The sequence below is a fragment of the Pristis pectinata genome, chromosome 1 (assembly GCF_009764475.1).
Source record: "Pristis pectinata isolate sPriPec2 chromosome 1, sPriPec2.1.pri, whole genome shotgun sequence".
Classification (NCBI taxonomy): Eukaryota; Metazoa; Chordata; class Chondrichthyes; order Rhinopristiformes; family Pristidae; genus Pristis; species Pristis pectinata.
In genome coordinates, this window is record NC_067405.1 from 117145507 (window position 1) to 117168469 (window position 22963).

The 22963-nt window shown below is 43.2% G+C and overlaps 1 protein-coding gene across 1 annotated transcript in view; it reads left to right on the plus strand.

Moving 5' to 3' along the window:
* The window catches only part of LOC127570925 (neuroblast differentiation-associated protein AHNAK-like), a 75781-nt gene that overhangs the window by 46349 nt on the left and 6469 nt on the right, over nucleotides 1–22963 (plus strand). Inside the window, exons 7-9 of the mRNA XM_052016910.1 lie at nucleotides 477–4881; nucleotides 5533–13799; nucleotides 13917–18981. Of these exons, the coding sequence (XP_051872870.1) occupies nucleotides 477–4881; nucleotides 5533–13799; nucleotides 13917–18981 (17737 nt within the window). The remainder of the gene's footprint in view (nucleotides 1–476; nucleotides 4882–5532; nucleotides 13800–13916; nucleotides 18982–22963) is intronic.

Below are 22963 nucleotides of genomic sequence, written 5' to 3' on the forward strand. Positions count from 1 at the left end.
TGTAAATGAACTGTTGGTAGCTGCAAAAAGTGAAGGCTAAACATTTGGGAAGTCAGAAGTGTTATTATAAGTGGCTTAATAGAATACCAATAAATGGCTCAATGACCTTTCATACCTACTCCTGATCCTATACTCTTGTTCCTTTTCCTTACGTTCTTGTATACACTGCGATCAACAATTAAGGCAAATCATGAAAAATAACATAAAGGTCTCATGATGCGCAAATATGAATTACAAAATTGTAAAATATATTGAAGATGCTTCTTTATTACAGTTTAGGGAAAAAGTTTAGCCCACTTACAAAACATATTCAATAATTTAAAAGTGCCAAAGCTATAAATATGTTGTAGAAATCTAGTCTCGTAAGTTTTACATTCAGTACCTATAAAGTGACTGCTTGTGTCTGTCTGCTTCTCCAGCTAATAGATTTACTCCATTTAAAAACACAGAAAATAACTGTGCATGTCTTCCTTTAGGGAGCTGAGGAAGACTTCTTTATGAAACTTTATGGAAGCAAATCAAAAACAAGAGGTACTTTTGAAGAATTTCATGCAGAAGGACCACAAGTTCAAGAAACCATTCAGAAGGGGAAAACAAAGAAGGCTGATGTACCCGATGTCACCTTTTCCTGCCCCAAGTTTTCAGCTTTCAAAAAGTCAAAGACACATAAACTAGACAGGTCTCACAGCTTATCAGAACCAGAAGAACGTGATCAGCATGATGTAACTGCAACATGCACAGATATCGAATCCCATTTAAAAGCAGTAGAAAACCAGCAAAAAGTGAAAAAACGAAGAAGAAAAATAAAACTACCACACATTGGTACAAGAAATATAAACACAGAGAAAAAAGAAGCTTCTAAAGATGAAAAGCAAGAAATTTTGATTGGAATGAAGGATTCCATTGCTGTGGAATGTGACAAATTGCAAACAAATGCAGATGGTACACAACAAAAAACAAATGACACCATAATAATAACCACAAATCAAAGTAAAGAAATGCTGGATAATCAGAGTGAACAAATGGATTGGGACAATATAAACAGTGAATCCAAAACTAAAATGCCTAAAGTCAAAATAGCTAAATTTATACTTCCAGAACCAATTCTTACAACACAAGACGCTGCAAACAAATTACTAGAGGAAAGAACTCAATCAATGCCACAGCATTTATCACAAAAAGAATTGAGCATTACAGATGTAATGGTTGATGTTATTTCACCATTCCCAAAGGAGCATCATGCAAGCAGCAGCAAGCAAGTTATTGACATTTCAATGGAAACATTTGAAACACAAAACAAAAAACCCAAGATTGAGAAGCAAGAGAAAATTAAACAACACAAAATGAAGGAAACCAAAATTAAAACCAGTGGAACTGACTCCAAGTCTTCTACAATTGCAATTGATGTCAGTCTAATGAAAGTTGACGTTTCCCAACACAGCACTGATCTTGCTGGGACAACAACAGAAATAAAAAGGGTGCCAAGCCAGGTGGATATTGAGCAAGAGAGTGGACCAAATGAGCAGCAAACCATTTTTCCAAAAGTGGATAGCAGAACGAAGAAACATGACAGGGAAATTTCAGTGAAAAATTATCAAGGTGACATCAGGAACACAGAGTCGATGACAGCAGGTCCAGAAACTGTTAAAAATCCTGAGAAGTCACAAGAAATTCCAACGAAACAAATAAAAAAAGAGGGTAAAACAGAAATATCGCAAAACAAAAGACAGAAACCTGAATTTTGCCCATATGAACACGTGGATACAAAAATTAACATTGAGGCCAAACTGTCTGATCTTTCTGAGGCACCAGAAATGGAAACTTCTGGCCCTGATATAAAAGCTCCAAACATGAGCCCTGATGTCAGCCTTCCCAAAGTTGGCATTTCCCTCCAAAAAGCTGATGTAGATGTGAAATTACCGGAAGCAGATGGAAAGCCAGGCAAGTTGGAAACTGGTCTGGGTGCTGGTGGCATAAATGTGGAGGCACCGGAAGCAAGGCTTACAATGCCCAAGATTGAAAAGCCATCAGTAGACGTTACACTTCCAACGCTGGAAGGTAAACTTGATGTTGACGCAGGAGTGCAGAAGCCTCATCTTGATGTTTCAACACCAGAACTGTCAGTGGACCTCAAGGTTCCAAGTGCTGAGATACAAGCACCAGCAATTGATGTGGATATTGACTCAGCCGAACTCAAGATGAAAAGCCATGGCAGTAAGTTCAAGTTGCCATCCATGAAAATGCCTTCATTTGGAGTTTCTCTTTCCAAATTCAAAGGTCCAGATGTGGATGCAGACCTGAAGAAGCCAGACGTAGACGTTTCACTGAGAAAGCCTGGACTGGATATTGAGTGCAAAATGTCTGATGTTGTTGCTCAAGAGTGTGATGTTGATGAAGACATACCAGAAATGGATATTGAAGTAAAAGGAGGGAAGATTAAACTTCCAAAATTTAAAGGCCCAAAATTTGGACTTTCTGCACCTGATATAAAAGCTCCAAAAATGAGCCTCGATGTCAGGGTGCCCGAAGCTGACATTTCATTCCCAAAAGCTGATTCAGATGTCAAATTACAGGAAGCAGATGGAAAGCCAGGCAAGTTAAAAGCTGATCTGGGTGCCGGAAGCATAAATGTGGAGGGTCCGGAAGCAAGTCTTAAAATGCCCAAGATTGAAAAGCCATCAGTAGACATTACACTTCCAAAGCTGGAAGGTAAACTTGATGTTGACGCAGGAGTGCAGAAGCCTCATCTTGATGTTTCAGCGCCAGAACTGTCAGTGGACCTCAAGGCTCCAAGTGCTGAGATACAAGCACCAGCAATTGATGTGGATATTGACTCAGCCGAACTCGAGACGAAAAACCATGGCAGTAAGTTCAAAATGCCGTCCATGAAAATGCCATCATTTGGAGTTTCTCTTCCCAAATTCAAAGGTCCAGATGTGGATGCACACCTAAAGAAGCCAGATGTAGACATTTCACTGACAAAGCCTGAACTGGATATTGATGGCAAAATGTCTGATGTTGTTGCTGCAGAGTGTGATGTTCATGTAGACATACCAGAAATGGATATTGAAGGAAAAGGAGAGAAAATTAAACTTCCAAAATTTAAAGGCCCAAAATTTGGAATTTCTGCACCTGCTATAAAAGCCCCAAAAATGAGCCTCGATGTCAGGCTGCCCGAAGCTGACATTTCATTCCCAAAAGCTGATGCAGATGTCAAATTACCAGAAGCAGATATAAAAAAAGGCAAGTTGGAAACTGGTCTGGTTGCTGGTGGCATTAATGTGGAGGGACCGGAAGCAAGTCTTACAATGCCCAAGATTGAAAAGCCATCAGTAGACGTTACACTTCCAAAGCTGGAAGGTAAACTTGATGTTGACGCAGGAGTGCAGAAGCCTCATCTTGATGTTTCAGCACCAGAACTGTCAGTGGACCTCAAGGCTCCAACTGCTGAGAGACAAGCACCAGAAATTGATGTGGATGTTGATTCAGCCAACGTCAACATCAAAACCCATGGCAGTAAGTTCAAAATGCGGTCCATGAAAATGCCTTCATTTGGAGTTCCTCTTCCCAAATTCAAAGGTCCAGATGTGGAGGCGGACCTAAAGAAGCCAGACGTAGACGTTTCACTGACAAAGCCTGAATTTGATATCAAGGGCAAAATCCCTGATGTTGGTGCTCCAGAGTGTGATTTTGATGTAGACATACCAGAGTTGGATATTGAAGGAAAAGGAGGGAAAAGTAAACTTCCAAAATTTAAAGGCCCAAAATTTGGAATTTCTGCACCTGATATAAAAGCCCCAAAAATGAGCCTTGATGTCAGCCTGCCCAAAGTTGACATTTCCCTCCCAAAAGCTGATGTAGATGTGAAATTACCAGAGGCAGATATAAAACAAGGCAAGTTGGAAGCTGGTCTGGGTGCTGGTGGCATAAATGTGGAGGCACCGGAAGCAAGTCTTACAATGCCCAAGATTGAAAAGCCATCAGTAGACGTTACACTTCCAAAGCTGGAAGGTAAACTTGATGTTGACGCAGGAGTTCAGAAGCCTCATCTTGATGTTTCAGCACCAGAACTGTCAGTGGACCTCAAGGCTCCAAGTGCTGAGATACAAGCACCAGCAATTGATGTGGATATTGATTCAGCCGACCTCAAGATCAAAACCCATGGCAGTAAGTTCAAGTTGCCATCCATGAAAATGCCTTCATTTGGAGTTTCTCTTCCCAAATTCAAAGGTCCAGATATGGAGGCGGACCTAAAGAAGCCAGACGTAGACGTTTCACTGACAAAGCCTGAATTTGATATCAAGGGCAAAATCCCTGATGTTGGTGCTCCAGAGTGTGATGTTGATGTAGACATACCAGAGTTGGATATTGAAGGAAAAGGAGGGAAAAGTAAACTTCCAAAATTTAAAGGCCCAAAATTTGGAATTTCTGCACCTGATATAAAAGCCCCAAAAATGAGCCTTGATGTCAGCCTGCCCAAAGTTGACATTTCCCTCCCAAAAGCTGATGTAGATGTGAAATTACCAGAGGCAGATATAAAACAAGGCAAGTTGGAAGCTGGTCTGGGTGCTGGTGGCATAAATGTGGAGGCACCGGAAGCAAGTCTTACAATGCCCAAGATTGAAAAGCCATCAGTGGACGTTACACTTCCAAAGCTGGAAGGTAAACTTGATGTTGACGCAGGAGTTCAGAAGCCTCATCTTGATGTTTCAGCACCAGAACTGTCAGTGGACCTCAAGGCTCCAAGTGCTGAGATACAAGCACCAGCAATTGATGTGGATATTGATTCAGCCGACCTCAAGATGAAAACCCATGGCAGTAAGTTCAAGTTGCCATCCATGAAAATGCCTTCATTTGGAGTTTCTCTTCCCAAATTCAAAGGTCCAGATATGGAGGCGGACCTAAAGAAGCCAGACGTAGACGTTTCACTGACAAAGCCTGAATTTGATATCAAGGGCAAAATCCCTGATGTTGGTGCTCCAGAGTGTGATGTTGATGTAGACATACCAGAGTTGGATATTGAAGGAAAAGGAGGGAAAAGTAAACTTCCAAAATTTAAAGGCCCAAAATTTGGAATTTCTGCACCTGATATAAAAGCCCCAAAAATGAGCCTTGATGTCAGCCTGCCCAAAGTTGACATTTCCCTCCCAAAAGCTGATGTAGATGTGAAATTACCAGAGGCAGATATAAAACAAGGCAAGTTGGAAGCTGGTCTGGGTGCTGGTGGCATAAATGTGGAGGCACCGGAAGCAAGTCTTACAATGCCCAAGATTGAAAAGCCATCAGTAGACGTTACACTTCCAAAGCTGGAAGGTAAACTTGATGTTGACGCAGGACTTCAGAAGTCTCATCTTGATGTTTCAGCACCAGAACTGTCAGTGGACCTCAAGGCTTCAAGTGCTGAGATACAAGCACCAGCAATTGATGTGGATATTGATTCAGCCGACCTCAAGATGAAAACCCATGGCAGTAAGTTCAAGTTGCCATCCATGAAAATGCCTTCATTCGGAGTTTCTCTTCCCAAATTCAAAGGTCCAGATGTGGAGGCGGACCTAAAGAAGCCAGACGTAGACGTTTCACTGACAAAGCCTGAATTTGATATCAAGGGCAAAATCCCTGATGTTGGTGCTCCAGAGTGTGATGTTGATGTAGACATACCAGAGTTGGATATTGAAGGAAAAGGAGGGAAAAGTAAACTTCCAAAATTTAAAGGCCCAAAATTTGGAATTTCTGCACCTGATATAAAAGCCCCAAAAATGAGCCTTGATGTCAGCCTGCCCAAAGTTGACATTTCCCTCCCAAAAGCTGATGTAGATGTGAAATTACCAGAGGCAGATATAAAACAAGGCAAGTTGGAAGCTGGTCTGGGTGCTGGTGGCATAAATGTGGAGGCACCGGAAGCAAGTCTTACAATGCCCAAGATTGAAAAGCCATCAGTAGACGTTACACTTCCAAAGCTGGAAGGTAAACTTGATGTTGACGCAGGAGTTCAGAAGCCTCATCTTGATGTTTCAGCACCAGAACTGTCAGTGGACCTCAAGGCTCCAAGTGCTGAGATACAAGCACCAGCAATTGATGTGGATATTGATTCAGCCGACCTCAAGATCAAAACCCATGGCAGTAAGTTCAAGTTGCCATCCATGAAAATGCCTTCATTTGGAGTTTCTCTTCCCAAATTCAAAGGTCCAGATATGGAGGCGGACCTAAAGAAGCCAGACGTAGACGTTTCACTGACAAAGCCTGAATTTGATATCAAGGGCAAAATCCCTGATGTTGGTGCTCCAGAGTGTGATGTTGATGTAGACATACCAGAGTTGGATATTGAAGGAAAAGGAGGGAAAAGTAAACTTCCAAAATTTAAAGGCCCAAAATTTGGAATTTCTGCACCTGATATAAAAGCCCCAAAAATGAGCCTTGATGTCAGCCTGCCCAAAGTTGACATTTCCCTCCCAAAAGCTGATGTAGATGTGAAATTACCAGAGGCAGATATAAAACAAGGCAAGTTGGAAGCTGGTCTGGGTGCTGGTGGCATAAATGTGGAGGCACCGGAAGCAAGTCTTACAATGCCCAAGATTGAAAAGCCATCAGTAGACGTTACACTTCCAAAGCTGGAAGGTAAACTTGATGTTGACGCAGGACTTCAGAAGCCTCATCTTGATGTTTCAGCACCAGAACTGTCAGTGGACCTCAAGGCTCCAAGTGCTGAGAGACAAGCACCAGCAATTGATGTGGATATTGATATAGCCGACCTCAAGATGAAAACCCATGGCAGTAAGTTCAAGTTGCCATCCATGAAAATGTCTTCATTTGGAGTTTCTCTTCCCAAATTCAAAGGTCCAGATGTGGAGGCGGACCTAAAGAAGTCAGACGTAGACGTTTCACTGACAAAGCCTGAATTTGATATCAAGGGCAAAATCCCTGATGTTGGTGCTCCAAAGTGTGATGTTGATGTAGACATACCAGAGTTGGATATTGAAGGAAAAGGAGGGAAAAGTAAACTTCCAAAATTTAAAGGCCCAAAATTTGGAATTTCTGCACCTGATATAAAAGCCCCAAAAATGAGCCTTGATGTCAGCCGGCCCAAAGTTGACATTTCCCTCCCAAAAGCTGATGTAGATGTGAAATTACCAGAGGCAGTTATAAAACAAGGCAAGTTGGAAGCTGGTCTGGGTGCTGGTGGCATAAATGTGGAGGCACCGGAAGCAAGTCTTACAATGCCCAAGATTGAAAAGCCATCAGTAGACGTTACACTTCCAAAGCTGGAAGGTAAACTTGATGTTGACGCAGGAGTTCAGAAGCCTCATCTTGATGTTTCAGCACCAGAACTGTCAGTGGACCTCAAGGCTCGAAGTGCTGAGATACAAGCACCAGCAATTGATGTGGATATTGATTCAGCCGACCTCAAGATGAAAACCCATGGCAGTAAGTTCAAGTTGCCATCCATGAAAATGCCTTCATTTGGAGTTTCTCTTCCCAAATTCAAAGGTCCAGATGTGGAGGCGGACCTAAAGAAGCCAGACGTAGACGTTTCACTGACAAAGCCTGAATTTGATATCAAGGGCAAAATCCCTGATGTTGGTGCTCCAGAGTGTGATGTTGATGTAGATCTACCAGAGGTTGATATTGAAGGAAAAGGAGGGAAAAGTAAACATCCAAAATTTAAAGGTCCAAAATTTGGAATTTCTGCACCTGATATAAAAGCCCCAAAAATGAGCCTTGATGTCAGCCTGCCCAAAGTTGACATTTCCCTCCCAAAAGCTGATGTAGATGTGAAATTACCAGAGGCAGATATAAAACAAGGCAAGTTGGAAGCTGGTCTGGGTGCTGGTGGCATAAATGTGGAGGCACCGGAAGCAAGTCTTACAATGCCCAAGATTGAAAAGCCATCAGTAGACGTTACACTTCCAAAGCTGGAAGGTAAACTTGATGTTGACGCAGGAGTTCAGAAGCCTCATCTTGATGTTTCAGCACCAGAACTGTCAGTGGACCTCAAGGCTCCAAGTGCTGAGATACAAGCACCAGCAATTGATGTGGATATTGATTCAGCCGACCTCAAGATCAAAACCCATGGCAGTAAGTTCAAGTTGCCATCCATGAAAATGCCTTCATTTGGAGTTTCTCTTCCCAAATTCAAAGGTCCAGATATGGAGGCGGACCTAAAGAAGCCAGACGTAGACGTTTCACTGACAAAGCCTGAATTTGATATCAAGGGCAAAATCCCTGATGTTGGTGCTCCAGAGTGTGATGTTGATGTAGACATACCAGAGTTGGATATTGAAGGAAAAGGAGGGAAAAGTAAACTTCCAAAATTTAAAGGCCCAAAATTTGGAATTTCTGCACCTGATATAAAAGCCCCAAAAATGAGCCTTGATGTCAGCCTGCCCAAAGTTGACATTTCCCTCCCAAAAGCTGATGTAGATGTGAAATTACCAGAGGCAGATATAAAACAAGGCAAGTTGGAAGCTGGTCTGGGTGCTGGTGGCATAAATGTGGAGGCACCGGAAGCAAGTCTTACAATGCCCAAGATTGAAAAGCCATCAGTAGACGTTACACTTCCAAAGCTGGAAGGTAAACTTGATGTTGACGCAGGACTTCAGAAGCCTCATCTTGATGTTTCAGCACCAGAACTGTCAGTGGACCTCAAGGCTCGAAGTGCTGAGATACAAGCACCAGCAATTGATGTGGATATTGATTCAGCCGACCTCAAGATGAAAACCCATGGCAGTAAGTTCAAGTTGCCATCCATGAAAATGCCTTCATTTGGAGTTTCTCTTCCCAAATTCAAAGGTCCAGATATGGAGGCGGACCTAAAGAAGCCAGACGTAGACGTTTCACTGACAAAGCCTGAATTTGATATCAAGGGCAAAATCCCTGATGTTGGTGCTCCAGAGTGTGATGTTGATGTAGACATACCAGAGTTGGATATTGAAGGAAAAGGAGGGAAAAGTAAACTTCCAAAATTTAAAGGCCCAAAATTTGGAATTTCTGCACCTGATATAAAAGCCCCAAAAATGAGCCTTGATGTCAGCCTGCCCAAAGTTGACATTTCCCTCCCAAAAGCTGATGTAGATGTGAAATTACCAGAGGCAGATATAAAACAAGGCAAGTTGGAAGCTGGTCTGGGTGCTGGTGGCATAAATGTGGAGGCACCGGAAGCAAGTCTTACAATGCCCAAGATTGAAAAGCCATCAGTGGACGTTACACTTCCAAAGCTGGAAGGTAAACTTGATGTTGACGCAGGAGTTCAGAAGCCTCATCTTGATGTTTCAGCACCAGAACTGTCAGTGGACCTCAAGGCTCCAAGTGCTGAGATACAAGCACCAGCAATTGATGTGGATATTGATTCAGCCGACCTCAAGATGAAAACCCATGGCAGTAAGTTCAAGTTGCCATCCATGAAAATGCCTTCATTTGGAGTTTCTCTTCCCAAATTCAAAGGTCCAGATATGGAGGCAGACCTAAAGAAGCCAGACGTAGACGTTTCACTGACAAAGCCTGAATTTGATATCAAGGGCAAAATCCCTGATGTTGGTGCTCCAGAGTGTGATGTTGATGTAGACATACCAGAGTTGGATATTGAAGGAAAAGGAGGGAAAAGTAAACTTCCAAAATTTAAAGGCCCAAAATTTGGAATTTCTGCACCTGATATAAAAGCCCCAAAAATGAGCCTTGATGTCAGCCTGCCCAAAGTTGACATTTCCCTCCCAAAAGCTGATGTAGATGTGAAATTACCAGAGGCAGATATAAAACAAGGCAAGTTGGAAGCTGGTCTGGGTGCTGGTGGCATAAATGTGGAGGCACCGGAAGCAAGTCTTACAATGCCCAAGATTGAAAAGCCATCAGTAGACGTTACACTTCCAAAGCTGGAAGGTAAACTTGATGTTGACGCAGGAGTTCAGAAGCCTCATCTTGATGTTTCAGCACCAGAACTGTCAGTGGACCTCAAGGCTCCAAGTGCTGAGATACAAGCACCAGCAATTGATGTGGATATTGATTCAGCCGACCTCAAGATCAAAACCCATGGCAGTAAGTTCAAGTTGCCATCCATGAAAATGCCTTCATTTGGAGTTTCTCTTCCCAAATTCAAAGGTCCAGATATGGAGGCGGACCTAAAGAAGCCAGACGTAGACGTTTCACTGACAAAGCCTGAATTTGATATCAAGGGCAAAATCCCTGATGTTGGTGCTCCAGAGTGTGATGTTGATGTAGACATACCAGAGTTGGATATTGAAGGAAAAGGAGGGAAAAGTAAACTTCCAAAATTTAAAGGCCCAAAATTTGGAATTTCTGCACCTGATATAAAAGCCCCAAAAATGAGCCTTGATGTCAGCCTGCCCAAAGTTGACATTTCCCTCCCAAAAGCTGATGTAGATGTGAAATTACCAGAGGCAGATATAAAACAAGGCAAGTTGGAAGCTGGTCTGGGTGCTGGTGGCATAAATGTGGAGGCACCGGAAGCAAGTCTTACAATGCCCAAGATTGAAAAGCCATCAGTAGACGTTACACTTCCAAAGCTGGAAGGTAAACTTGATGTTGACGCAGGAGTTCAGAAGCCTCATCTTGATGTTTCAGCACCAGAACTGTCAGTGGACCTCAAGGCTCCAAGTGCTGAGATACAAGCACCAGCAATTGATGTGGATATTGATTCAGCCGACCTCAAGATCAAAACCCATGGCAGTAAGTTCAAGTTGCCATCCATGAAAATGCCTTCATTTGGAGTTTCTCTTCCCAAATTCAAAGGTCCAGATATGGAGGCGGACCTAAAGAAGCCAGACGTAGACGTTTCACTGACAAAGCCTGAATTTGATATCAAGGGCAAAATCCCTGATGTTGGTGCTCCAGAGTGTGATGTTGATGTAGACATACCAGAGTTGGATATTGAAGGAAAAGGAGGGAAAAGTAAACTTCCAAAATTTAAAGGCCCAAAATTTGGAATTTCTGCACCTGATATAAAAGCCCCAAAAATGAGCCTTGATGTCAGCCTGCCCAAAGTTGACATTTCCCTCCCAAAAGCTGATGTAGATGTGAAATTACCAGAGGCAGATATAAAACAAGGCAAGTTGGAAGCTGGTCTGGGTGCTGGTGGCATAAATGTGGAGGCACCGGAAGCAAGTCTTACAATGCCCAAGATTGAAAAGCCATCAGTAGACGTTACACTTCCAAAGCTGGAAGGTAAACTTGATGTTGACGCAGGACTTCAGAAGCCTCATCTTGATGTTTCAGCACCAGAACTGTCAGTGGACCTCAAGGCTCGAAGTGCTGAGATACAAGCACCAGCAATTGATGTGGATATTGATTCAGCCGACCTCAAGATGAAAACCCATGGCAGTAAGTTCAAGTTGCCATCCATGAAAATGCCTTCATTTGGAGTTTCTCTTCCCAAATTCAAAGGTCCAGATGTGGAGGCGGACCTAAAGAAGCCAGACGTAGACGTTTCACTGACAAAGCCTGAATTTGATATCAAGGGCAAAATCCCTGATGTTGGTGCTCCAGAGTGTGATGTTGATGTAGATCTACCAGAGGTTGATATTGAAGGAAAAGGAGGGAAAAGTAAACATCCAAAATTTAAAGGTCCAAAATTTGGAATTTCTGCACCTGATATAAAAGCCCCAAAAATGAGCCTTGATGTCAGCCTGCCCAAAGTTGACATTTCCCTTCCAAAAGCTGATGTAGATGTGAAATTACCAGAGGCAGATATAAAACAAGGCAAGTTGGAAGCTGGTCTGGGTGCTGGTGGCATAAATGTGGAGGGACCGGAAGCAAGTCTTACAATGCCCAAGATTGAAAAGCCATCAGTAGACGTTACACTTCCAAAGCTGGAAGGTAAACTTGATGTTGACGCAGGAGTTCAGAAGCCTCATCTTGATGTTTCAGCACCAGAACTGTCAGTGGACCTCAAGGCTCCAAGTGCTGAGAGACAAGCACCAGAAATTGATGTGGATATTGATTCAGCCGACCTCAAGATGAAAACCCATGGCAGTAAGTTCAAGTTGCCATCCATGAAAATGCCTTCATTTGGAGTTTCTCTTCCCAAATTCAAAGGTCCAGATGTGGAGGCGGACCTAAAGAAGCCAGACGTAGACGTTTCACTGACAAAGCCTGAATTTGATATCAAGGGCAAAATCCCTGATGTTGGTGCTCCAGAGTGTGATGTTGATGTAGACATACCAGAGTTGGATATTGAAGGAAAAGGAGGGAAAAGTAAACTTCCAAAATTTAAAGGCCCAAAATTTGGAATTTCTGCACCTGATATAAAAGCCCCAAAAATGAGCCTTGATGTCAGCCTGCCCAAAGTTGACATTTCCCTCCCAAAAGCTGATGTAGATGTGAAATTACCAGAGGCGGATATAAAACAAGGCAAGTTGGAAGCTGGTCTGGGTGCTGGTGGCATAAATGTGGAGGCACCGGAAGCAAGTCTTACAATGCCCAAGATTGAAAAGCCATCAGTAGACGTTACACTTCCAAAGCTGGAAGGTAAACTTGATGTTGACGCAGGACTTCAGAAGCCTCATCTTGATGTTTCAGCACCAGAACTGTCAGTGGACCTCAAGGCTCCAAGTGCTGAGAGACAAGCACCAGAAATTGATGTGGATATTGATTCAGCCGACCTCAAGATGAAAACCCATGGCAGTAAGTTCAAGTTGCCATCCATGAAAATGCCTTCATTTGGAGTTTCTCTTCCCAAATTCAAAGGTCCAGATGTGGAGGCGGACCTAAAGAAGCCAGACGTAGACGTTTCACTGACAAAGCCTGAATTTGATATCAAGGGCAAAATCCCTGATGTTGGTGCTCCAGAGTGTGATGTTGATGTAGACATACCAGAGTTGGATATTGAAGGAAAAGGAGAGAAAAGTAAACTTCCAAAATTTAAAGGCCCAAAATTTGGAATTTCTGCACCTGATATAATAGCCCCAAAAATGAGCCTTGATGTCAGCCTGCCCAAAGTTGACATTTCCCTCCCAAAAGCTGATGTAGATGTGAAATTACCAGAGGCAGATATAAAACAAGGCAAGTTGGAAGCTGGTCTGGGTGCTGGTGGCATAAATGTGGAGGCACCGGAAGCAAGTCTTACAATGCCCAAGATTGAAAAGCCATCAGTAGACGTTACACTTCCAAAGCTGGAAGGTAAACTTGATGTTGACGCAGGACTTCAGAAGCCTCATCTTGATGTTTCAGCACCAGAACTGTCAGTGGACCTCAAGGCTTCAAGTGCTGAGATACAAGCACCAGCAATTGATGTGGATATTGATTCAGCCGACCTCAAGATGAAAACCCATGGCAGTAAGTTCAAGTTGCCATCCATGAAAATGCCTTCATTTGGAGTTTCTCTTCCCAAATTCAAAGGTCCAGATGTGGAGGCGGACCTAAAGAAGCCAGACGTAGACGTTTCACTGACAAAGCCTGAATTTGATATCAAGGGCAAAATCCCTGATGTTGGTGCTCCAGAGTGTGATGTTGATGTAGACATACCAGAGTTGGATATTGATGGAAAAGGAGCGAAAATTAAACTTCCAAAATTGAAAGGCCCAAAATTTGGAATTTCTGCACCTGATATAAAAGCTCCAAAAATGAGCCTCGATGTCAGGCTGCCCGACGCTGACATTTCATTCCCAAAAGCTGATGCAGATGTCAAATTACCAGAAGCAGATAGAAAGCCAGGCATGTTAAAAGCTGATCTGGGTGCCGGAAGTATAAGTGTGGAGGGTCTGGAAGCAAGTCTTACAATGCCCAAGATTGAAAAGCCATCAGTAGACGTTACACTTCCAAAGCTGGAAGGTAAACTTGATGTTGACGCAGGAGTGCAGAAGCCTCATCTTGATGTTTCAGCACCAGAACTGTCAGTGGACCTCAAGACTCCAAGTGCTGAGATACAAGCATCAGCAATTGATGTGGATATTGATTCAGCCGACCTCAAGTTGAAAAGCCATGGCAATAAGTTCAAAATGCCGTCCATGAAAATGCCGTCATTTGGAGTTTCTCTTCCCAAATTCAAAGCACCAGATGTGGATGCGGACATAAAGAAGCCAGACGTAGATATTTCACTGACAAAGCCTGAATTTGATATCAAGGGCAAAATCCCTGATGTTGGTGATCCAGAGTGTGAAGTTGATGTAGACACACCAGAGGTGGATATTGAAGGAAAAGGAGGGAAAAGTAAACTTCCAAAATTTCCAGGCCAAAAATTTGGAGTTTCTGCACCTGATATAAAAGCCCCAAAAATGAGCCTTGATGTCAGCCTGCCCAAAGTTGACATTTCCCTCCCAAAAGCCGATGTAGATATGAAATTACCAGAAGCAGATATAAAACAAGGCAAGTTGGAAGCTGGTCTGGGTGCTGGTGGCATAAATGTGGAGGGACCGGAAGCAAGTCTTACAATGCCCAAGATTGAAAAGCCATCAGTAGACGTTACACTTCCAAAGCTGGAAGGTAAACTTGATGTTGACGCAGGAGTGCAGAAGACTCATCTTGATGTTTCAGCACCAGAACTGTCAGTGGACCTCAAGACTCCAAGTGCTGAGATACAAGCACCAGCAATTGATGTGGATATTGATTCAGCTGACCTCAAGATGAAAACCCATGGCAGTAAGTTCAAAATGCCGTCCATGAAAATGCCTTCATTTGGAGTTTCTCTTCCCAAATTCAAAGGTCCAGATGTGGAGGCGGACCTAAAGAAGCCAGACGTAGACGTTTCACTGACAAAGCCTGAATTTGATATCAAGGGCAAAATCCCTGATGTTGGTGCTCCAGTGTGTGAAGTTGATGTAGACATACCAGAGGTGGTTATTGAAGGAAAAGGAGGGAAAAGTAAACTTCCAAAATTTAAAGGCCCAAAATTTGGAATTTCTGCACCTGATATAAAAGCCCCAAAAATGAACCTCGATGTTAGCCTGCCCGAATCTGACATTTCATTCCCAAAAGCTGATGCAGATGTCAAATTACCAGAAGCAGATATAAAACAAGGCCAGTTGGAAACTGGTCTGGGTGCTGGTGGCATTAATGTGGAGGGACCGGAAGCAAGTCTTACAATGCCCAAGATTGAAAAGTCATCACTAGACATTACACTTCCAAAGATGGAAGGTAAACTTGATGTTGACGCAGGAGTGCAGAAGCCTCATCTTGATGTTTCAGCACCAGAACTGTCAGTGGACCTCAAGGCCCCAAGTGCTGAGATACAAGCACCAGCAATTGATGTGGATATTAACTCAGCCGACCTCAGGATGAAAATCCACGGCAGTAAGTTCAAAATGCCGTCCATGAAAATGCCTTCATTTGGAGTTTCTCTTCCCAAATTCAAAGGTCCAGATGTGGATGCAGACCTGAAGAAGCCAGACGTAGACGTTTCACTGACAAAGCCTGAACTGGATATTGAGGGCAAAATGTCTGATGTTGTTGCTCCAGAGTGTGATGTTGATTTAGACACACCAGAAATCGATATTGAAGGAAAAGGAGTGAAAATTAAACTTCCAAAATTTAAAGGCCCAAAATTTGGAATTTCTGCACCTGATATAAAAGCTCCAAAAATGAGCCTCGATGTCAGGCTGCCCGAAGCTGACATTTCCCTCCCAAAAGCTGATGCAGATGTCAAATTAACAGAAGCAGATAGAAAGCCAGGCATGTTAAAAGCTGATCTGGGTGCCGGAAGTATAAGTGTGGAGGGTACAGAAGCAAGTCTTAAAATGCCCAAAATTGAAAAGTCATCAGTAGACATTACACTTCCAAAGATGGAAGGTAACCTTGATGTTGACACAGGAGTGCAGAAGCCTAATCTTGATGTTTCAGCACCAGAACTGTCAGTGGACCTCAAGGCTCCAAGTGCTGAGATACAAGCACCAGCAATTGATGTGGATATTGACTCAGCCGACCTCAAGATGAAAAGCCATGGCAGTAAGTTCAAAATGCCGTCCATGAAAATGCCATCATTTGGAGTTTCTCTTCCCAAATTCAAAGGTCCAGATGTGGATGCGGACGTAAAGAAGCCAGACGTAGACATTTCACTGACAAAGCCTGAATTTGATATCAAGGGCAAAATCCCTGATGTTGGTGCTCCAGAGTGTGAAGTTGAGGCAAACATACCAGAGGTGAATATTCAAGGAAAAGGAGGGAAAAGTAAACTTCCAAAATTTAAAGGCCCAAAATTTAGAATTTCTGCACCTGATATGAAAGCCCCAAAAATGAGCCTTGATGTCAGCCTGCCCAAAATTGACATTTCCCTCCCAAAAGCTGATGTAGATATGAAATTACCAGAAGCAGATATAAAACAAGGCAAGTTGGAAGCTGGTCTGGGTGCTGGTGGCATAAATGTGGAGGGACCGGAAGCAAGGCTTACAATGCCCAAGATTGAAAAACCGTCAGTAGACGTTACACTTCCAACGCTGGAAGGTAAACTTCATGTTGATGCAGGAGTGCAGAAGCCTCATCTTGATGTTTCAGCACCTGAACTGTCAGTGGACCTCAAGGCTCCAAGTGCTGAGTTGCAAGCACCAGCAACTGATGTGGATATTGACTCAGCCGACCTCAAGATGAAAAGCCATGGCAGTAAGTTCAAGTTACCGTCCATAAAAATGCCTTCACTTAGAGTTTCTCTTCCCAAATTCAAAGGTCCAGATGTGGATGCAGACCTGAAGAAGCCAGACGTAGACATTTCACTGACAAAGCCTGAGCTGGATATTAAGGGTAAAATGTCTGATGTAGGTGTTCCAGAGTGTGAAGTTGATGTTGACATACCAGAGGTGGATATTGAAGGAAAAGGAGGGAAAAGTAAACTTCCAAAATTTAAAGGCCCAAAATTTGGAATTTCTGCACCTGATATAAAAGCCCCAAAAATGAGCCATGATGTCAGCCTGCCCAAAGTTGACATTTCCCTCCCAGAAGCTGAAGTAGATGTGAAATTACCAGAGGCAGATATAAAACAGGGCAAGTTGGAAGCTGATCTGGGAGCTGGGGGCATAAATGTGGAGGGTCCGGAAGCAAGTCTTAAAATGCCCAAGATTGAAAAGCCATCAGTAGACGTTACACTTCCAAAGCTGGAAGGTAAACTTGATATTGACGCAGGAGTGCAGAAGCCTCAACTTCATGTTTCAGTACCAGAACTGTCAGTGGACCTCAAGGCTCCAAGTGCTGAGATACAAGCACCAGCAATTGATGTTGATACTGACCCAGCCGACCTCAAGATGAAAAGCCAAGGCAGGAAATTCAAGATGCCGTCCATGAAAATGCCTTCATTTGGAGTTTCTCTTCCCAAATTCAAAGGTCCAGATGTGGATGCAGACCTGAAGATGCCAGACATAGACATTTCACTGACAAAGCCTGAATTTGATATCAAGGGCAAAGTCCCTCACGTTGTTGCTCCAGAGTGTGACATTGATGTAGACACACCAGAAATGGATATTGAAGGAAAAGGAGAGAAAATTAAACTTCCAAAATTTAAAGGCCCAAAATTTGGAATTTCTGCACTTGATATAAAAGCTCCAAAAATGAGCCGCGATGTCAGCCTGCCGAATGTTGACATTTCCATCCCAAAATCTGATGTTGATGTGGAATTACCAGAGGCAGATATAAAACAAGGCAAGTTGGAAGCGGATCTGGGTGCTGGTGGCATAAATGTGGAGGGTCCCGAAGCAAGTTTTACAACGCCCAAGATTGAAAAACCATCAGTCGACGTTACACTTCCAAAGCTGGAAGGTAAACTTGATGTTGACGCAGGAGTGCAGAAGCCTTATCTTGATGTTTCAGCACCAGAACTGTCAGTGGACCTCAAGGCTCCAAGTGCTGAGATCCACACACCAGCAATAGATTTTGATTCTGCCGACCTGAAGGTGAAAAGCCAGGGCAGTAAGTTCAAAATGCCATCCATGAAAATGCCATCATTTGGATTCGCTCTGCCAAAATTCAGAGGTCCAGATTTGGCTGCAGGAATGAAGAAGCCAGATAGCAATATTCCAAAGCCTGAACTGGAAGTAAAGGGTAACGTCCTTGATGTGGTGTCTCCCGATTGTGAACTAGATGTAGGGACACTGGACATGGATACTGAAGGGAAAGGAGGGAAAATAAAAGTTCTTGAAGGGCCAAAAGTTGGAATTTCTGCCTCTGATACAGCAGCTCCTGTTGCCAGTTTAGAAAAGCCATCAACTGACATTCCACCAATGAAGGTGAAAGGTAAGTGTGATGTTGATGCAGGAGTGTTGAAGTCTGAACTTGATGTTTCACCTCCTGATCTCTCAGTGGATATCAAGGCTCTGGAGACTGATATCAATGCACCAACAATAGATGTGGATATTGACTCATCAGATCTGAAGATGAAAATCCCTGGTGTTATGTCGAAAACGCCATCTGTGAAAATGCCATCATTTGGACTTTCCATTCCTATATTCAAAGGTCCTGGAGTGGATGAGAGGTTAAGTAAGCCAAATGTGGACAATTCACTTGCGAAACCTGACTTGAAGGTTGAAGTTGGAGATGTCGATATAGGGGCTCCAGAATGTGATGTCAAATCACCAGACATGGACATTGAAGGAAAAATAAAAATTCCCAAAATTAAAAAGGCAAAATTTGGATTGTCTGCACCTGTCACTGAAGGTCCAAGTATGAACCTTGATGTCAACCTGCCCAAAGTTGACATTTCTGTTCCAAAATCTGATGAATCTGTGAAAACAAATCTTCCACTTCCAAAAGTAAAAGGCAATCTTGATGTTGATGAAGGCCTGTCTGAGCCCAAACTTGATGTTTCAGCTTCTGAACTCTCAGTGGAAATCAACGCTCCAGAGTCTGGCATGCACACACCAACAATTGATATAGATGTTGATTCAGCAAACCTGCAAGTGAGTGGAGATCATCATTTGAAAATGCCAGAGGTGAAAGTGTCAGCATTTGGAGTTTCTAAATTTACATTTCCAGATGTGGACTTTGGCTTTACAACATCAAAGAAAGGTGTTTCACTCTCACAAGACTCTGATGCTGCCAAGGTTGTGCCTGAAGAACCAGGTACTGATATTGATTTCATGTCTTTTTTTTTAATTAGTTGGTAAAGTACTGTTAGCAAAGAAATAACAGATACTAGAGACCAAATTAATGCTTCTGAGAGAAAGAAACATCACAGAATAGGTGCTACTCATGCAACATTCTGACCCTACCGTCCAAACGTAAAGCAAAAGGTTACTCCCACTTCTTCATACTCTAGTCTTATAGATTATAACTGTTCAAGTGCTCTTTCAGACATATTTTAAATGTATTAAGGGTTTTCTACCTCCACCCTTCTTTCAGGCAGTGAGTTTCGAATATCCATGAATATTTGATTTAAGTAGAATTTTCTCAAATTCTCTCTTTTCCTTCTACAAAATCTACATCTCCTAGTTTTCGATCTTCCTACTAAGGGAAATAAGTTCTCCCTGCCCACCACATCGAGACCTCTCATTATTTTATACACAATTAAATTTCTCATCTGTTACCAATAAATTAGCTTCTTGGTGACTGCCGATATCATGATTCAATATAGTTTTTTTTCTCTACCTCTCCCTAAACCTGGAAAATCCATGGCTTTTCTCCTGAGGTCAATTTGAGATACCAACACCTCCTTCCCTCTTTCTACAAATTACCACACTGTCCAAATTCCAGAGCTTCACGTTCAATTAAAGTTGTGTCCACACACACTGGCATGTGTCCAAAATGGGGAGAAACTGGATTGGTGGCCTATAACAAAGAATTTGATTCATCAGCAGAAATTATAAATATTGCCAAAATACAAGCAAAATTCAATGCTTTTACAGAATACTCCATCTTTCCCAATCATTTATAATGATATTAAGGACCCTAGTACTGATTAACTAAATGGAATAACACACAAAGCATTGGAAGAACTCAGCAGGTCAGGCAGCATCTATGGAGGGAAATGGACAGTCGACATTTCATGTCAAAACCCTTCATCTAAAATAGGTGGCATAGTGGACAATGAAGAAGGTCATCAAAAATTACAGGGGGATCTTGATCAACTGAGTAAGTGGGCCAAGGAATGCCAAGTGGAGTTTAATTCAGATAAACATCGAACATGGAACAGTATAGCACTGGACAGGCCATTCAGCCCACAATGTTGTGCCGATCTTAATGCCAATTTATATTAAATGTCCTCCTCCTGTTCATCATTCATATCCCTCCATTCCTTTCATATTCATGTATCTATCTAAAAGCCTCTTAAACTCCACGAAACTGCCTTATTCCGCTACTACCCCGGGAACCCATTCCAGGCACCTACTACTCTCTGCTTAAAAAACTCGCCCCTCATGCCACCTTTAAACTTCCCCCCTCTAATCTTGAAAGCATGTCCTCTGGTGTTTGACATTTCTACCCTGGGGAACAGATTCTGACTGTCTACCCTATCTATGTCTCTCATAATCTTAAAAACCTCTATCAGTCCTCCCCTCAGCTTCTGGTGCTCTTAGAAGAACAACCCAAGTTTGTCCAACCTGTCCTTATAACTCATAACCATCTAATCCAGGCAGCATCCTGTAAACCTCTTCTGCACCCTCTCCAAAGCCTCCACATCCTTCCTATAATGGGATGACCAGAACTGAACACAATACTCCATGTGTGGTCCAAGTTTTATATAGCTGCAGCATGGCTTCCTTACTCTTATACTCAACACCCCTACTAATGAAGGCAAGTATTCCATATGCCTTCTTTACCACCTTATCCACTTACATACCCACTTTCAGTGAACTGTGGACCTGGACTCCAAGATCCCTCTGTACCTCAATGCTGTTAAGGGGCCTACCATTAACTGTATACTTTCTCCTTTCATTTGACCTCCCAAAGTGCAACACCTCACACTTGCCCAGATTAAACCCCATCTGCCACTTCTCTGTCCATATCTGTAACTGATCTATATCCCGCTGTGTTATTTGATAGTCCTTTACACTGTCCACAACTCCGCCAATCTTGGTGTCATCTGCAAACTTGCTAATCCACCCATCTACATTATCATCCAAATCATCGATATATATCGCAAACAGTGCTGTCCCAGCACTGATCCTTGTGGAACACCAGTGGCCACAGACCTCCAGCCAGAATAACAGGATAAGTGTGAGGTGTTGCATTTTGGAAAATCAAATCCAGGTAGGACTGTCATATTGAATGGCAGGGCCCTGGGGAACGCTGTAGAACTGAGGGACTTTGGAGTACAAGTAAGAAAAGATATAAGATATAAGATATCTTTATCAGTCACATGTACATCAAAACACACAGTGAAATGCATTTTTTGCGTAGAGTGCTCTGGGGACAGCCCACAAGTGTCGCCACGCTTCCGGCATACCCACAACTTCCTAACCTGTACATCTTTGGAATGTGGGAGGAAACCAGATCACCCGGAGAAAACCCATGCAGACACGGGGAGAACGTACAAACTCCTTACAGACAGTGGCTGGAATTGAACCCAGGTCACCGGCGCTGTAAAGCGTTACACTAACCGCTACACTACCATGCCTGCCATGAAAGTACATGGTTCACTGAACGTGGAGTCATGGGTAGACAGAGTGGTGAAGAAGGGTTTTGGCATGCTGACCTTCATAAGTCAGGGCATTGAGCATAAAAGTTGGGAGGTCACAGTGCAGTTGTACAGGATGCTGGTGAGGCCGCATTTGGAGTGGTGTGTTAGGTTTTGGTCACCCTGCTAAAGGAAAGATGTTATTAAACTGGAAAGGGTGCAGAAAAGATTTACAAGGATGTTGCCAGGACTTGAGGGATGGAGTTATAGGGAAAGGTTGGACAGGCTAGGACTTTATTCCTTGGAGCGTAGGAGACTGACAGGTGATCTTATAGAGGTGTATAAAATCATGAGGGGCATAGATAGGGTGAATGCACTCAATCTTTTTCCCAGAGTTGGGGAATCAAAAACTACAGGGCATAGGTTTAAGGTGAGAGGGCAAAGATTTAATTGAGGGGCAACTTTTTTAAACAAAGGGTGGTATCTACGAGGAATGAGCTGCCAGAGCAAGTGGTTCAGTCAGGTACAATAACAACCATTAAAAGACAATTGGACAAGTACATGGATTGGAAAGGTTTAGGTTATGGACCAAATGCTGGCAAATGGGATTAGCTTGAATGGGGCATCTTGGTTGGCATAGACCAGTTGGGCTGAAGGGGCTGTTTCCATGCTCAATAGCTCTATGACTCTATCTGGACCAGATGTCTAGGTGAAGGCTATTGACCCAAAACATCGACTGTTCCCTCCATAGATGCTGCCTGACCCGTGTGCCGCCAACAAAATGGAACAAATACATTTAGGCTTTTATGGCATTGGTAAAGAGGAAAAAAACAGAATACAGAGATACACAAGAGACTGCAGATGCTGGGATCTGGAGCAAAAAATGAACTGCTAAATGAACTCAGTAGGTCAGGCAGCATCTGTGGAGGAAAGGGATATTTGACATTTTGGGTCAAGACCCTTCGTCAAGACTGAGTGTGTAGAGAGCAGACCAAAAGTATAGCCAGGAGGAGGGGTGAGGCAGGAGCAGGCAGGCGATAGGTGGATCCAGTTGAGGAGGGGTTGATGAACACATGGAACCATGTGGGGGGGTGTGGAGATCGCAACAAAGGCTCAGAAGTGATTAGTGGAGACTGCAAAGGGCTGTAGTTTATGGAATCTGATAAGAAAGGAAGGTGATAAGTGGAACCAAAGAAGGGAGGGATGCTAGGCAGAAAGGAGCAGTGGGGGGACGAGAGGGTGTCAGGGACTAAGTGGGTTGAGTCTATGGGTAATAGGTAGATGGAACCAGGTGAGGGGAAAGAAACTGGGAAATGGGGGCTGGGGATGGGGTTGGAAAGAAGGGAGTGTGCGAGAGGACCTGGATGAATCAGGAGAAGAAAGAAAGGAACAGAGGGATTGTGGGTTACCTAAAACTGGAAAATTCAATGTTCATGCTGTTGGGTCATAGACCACCCAAGTGGAATATGAGGTGCTGTTCTTCTGGAATGC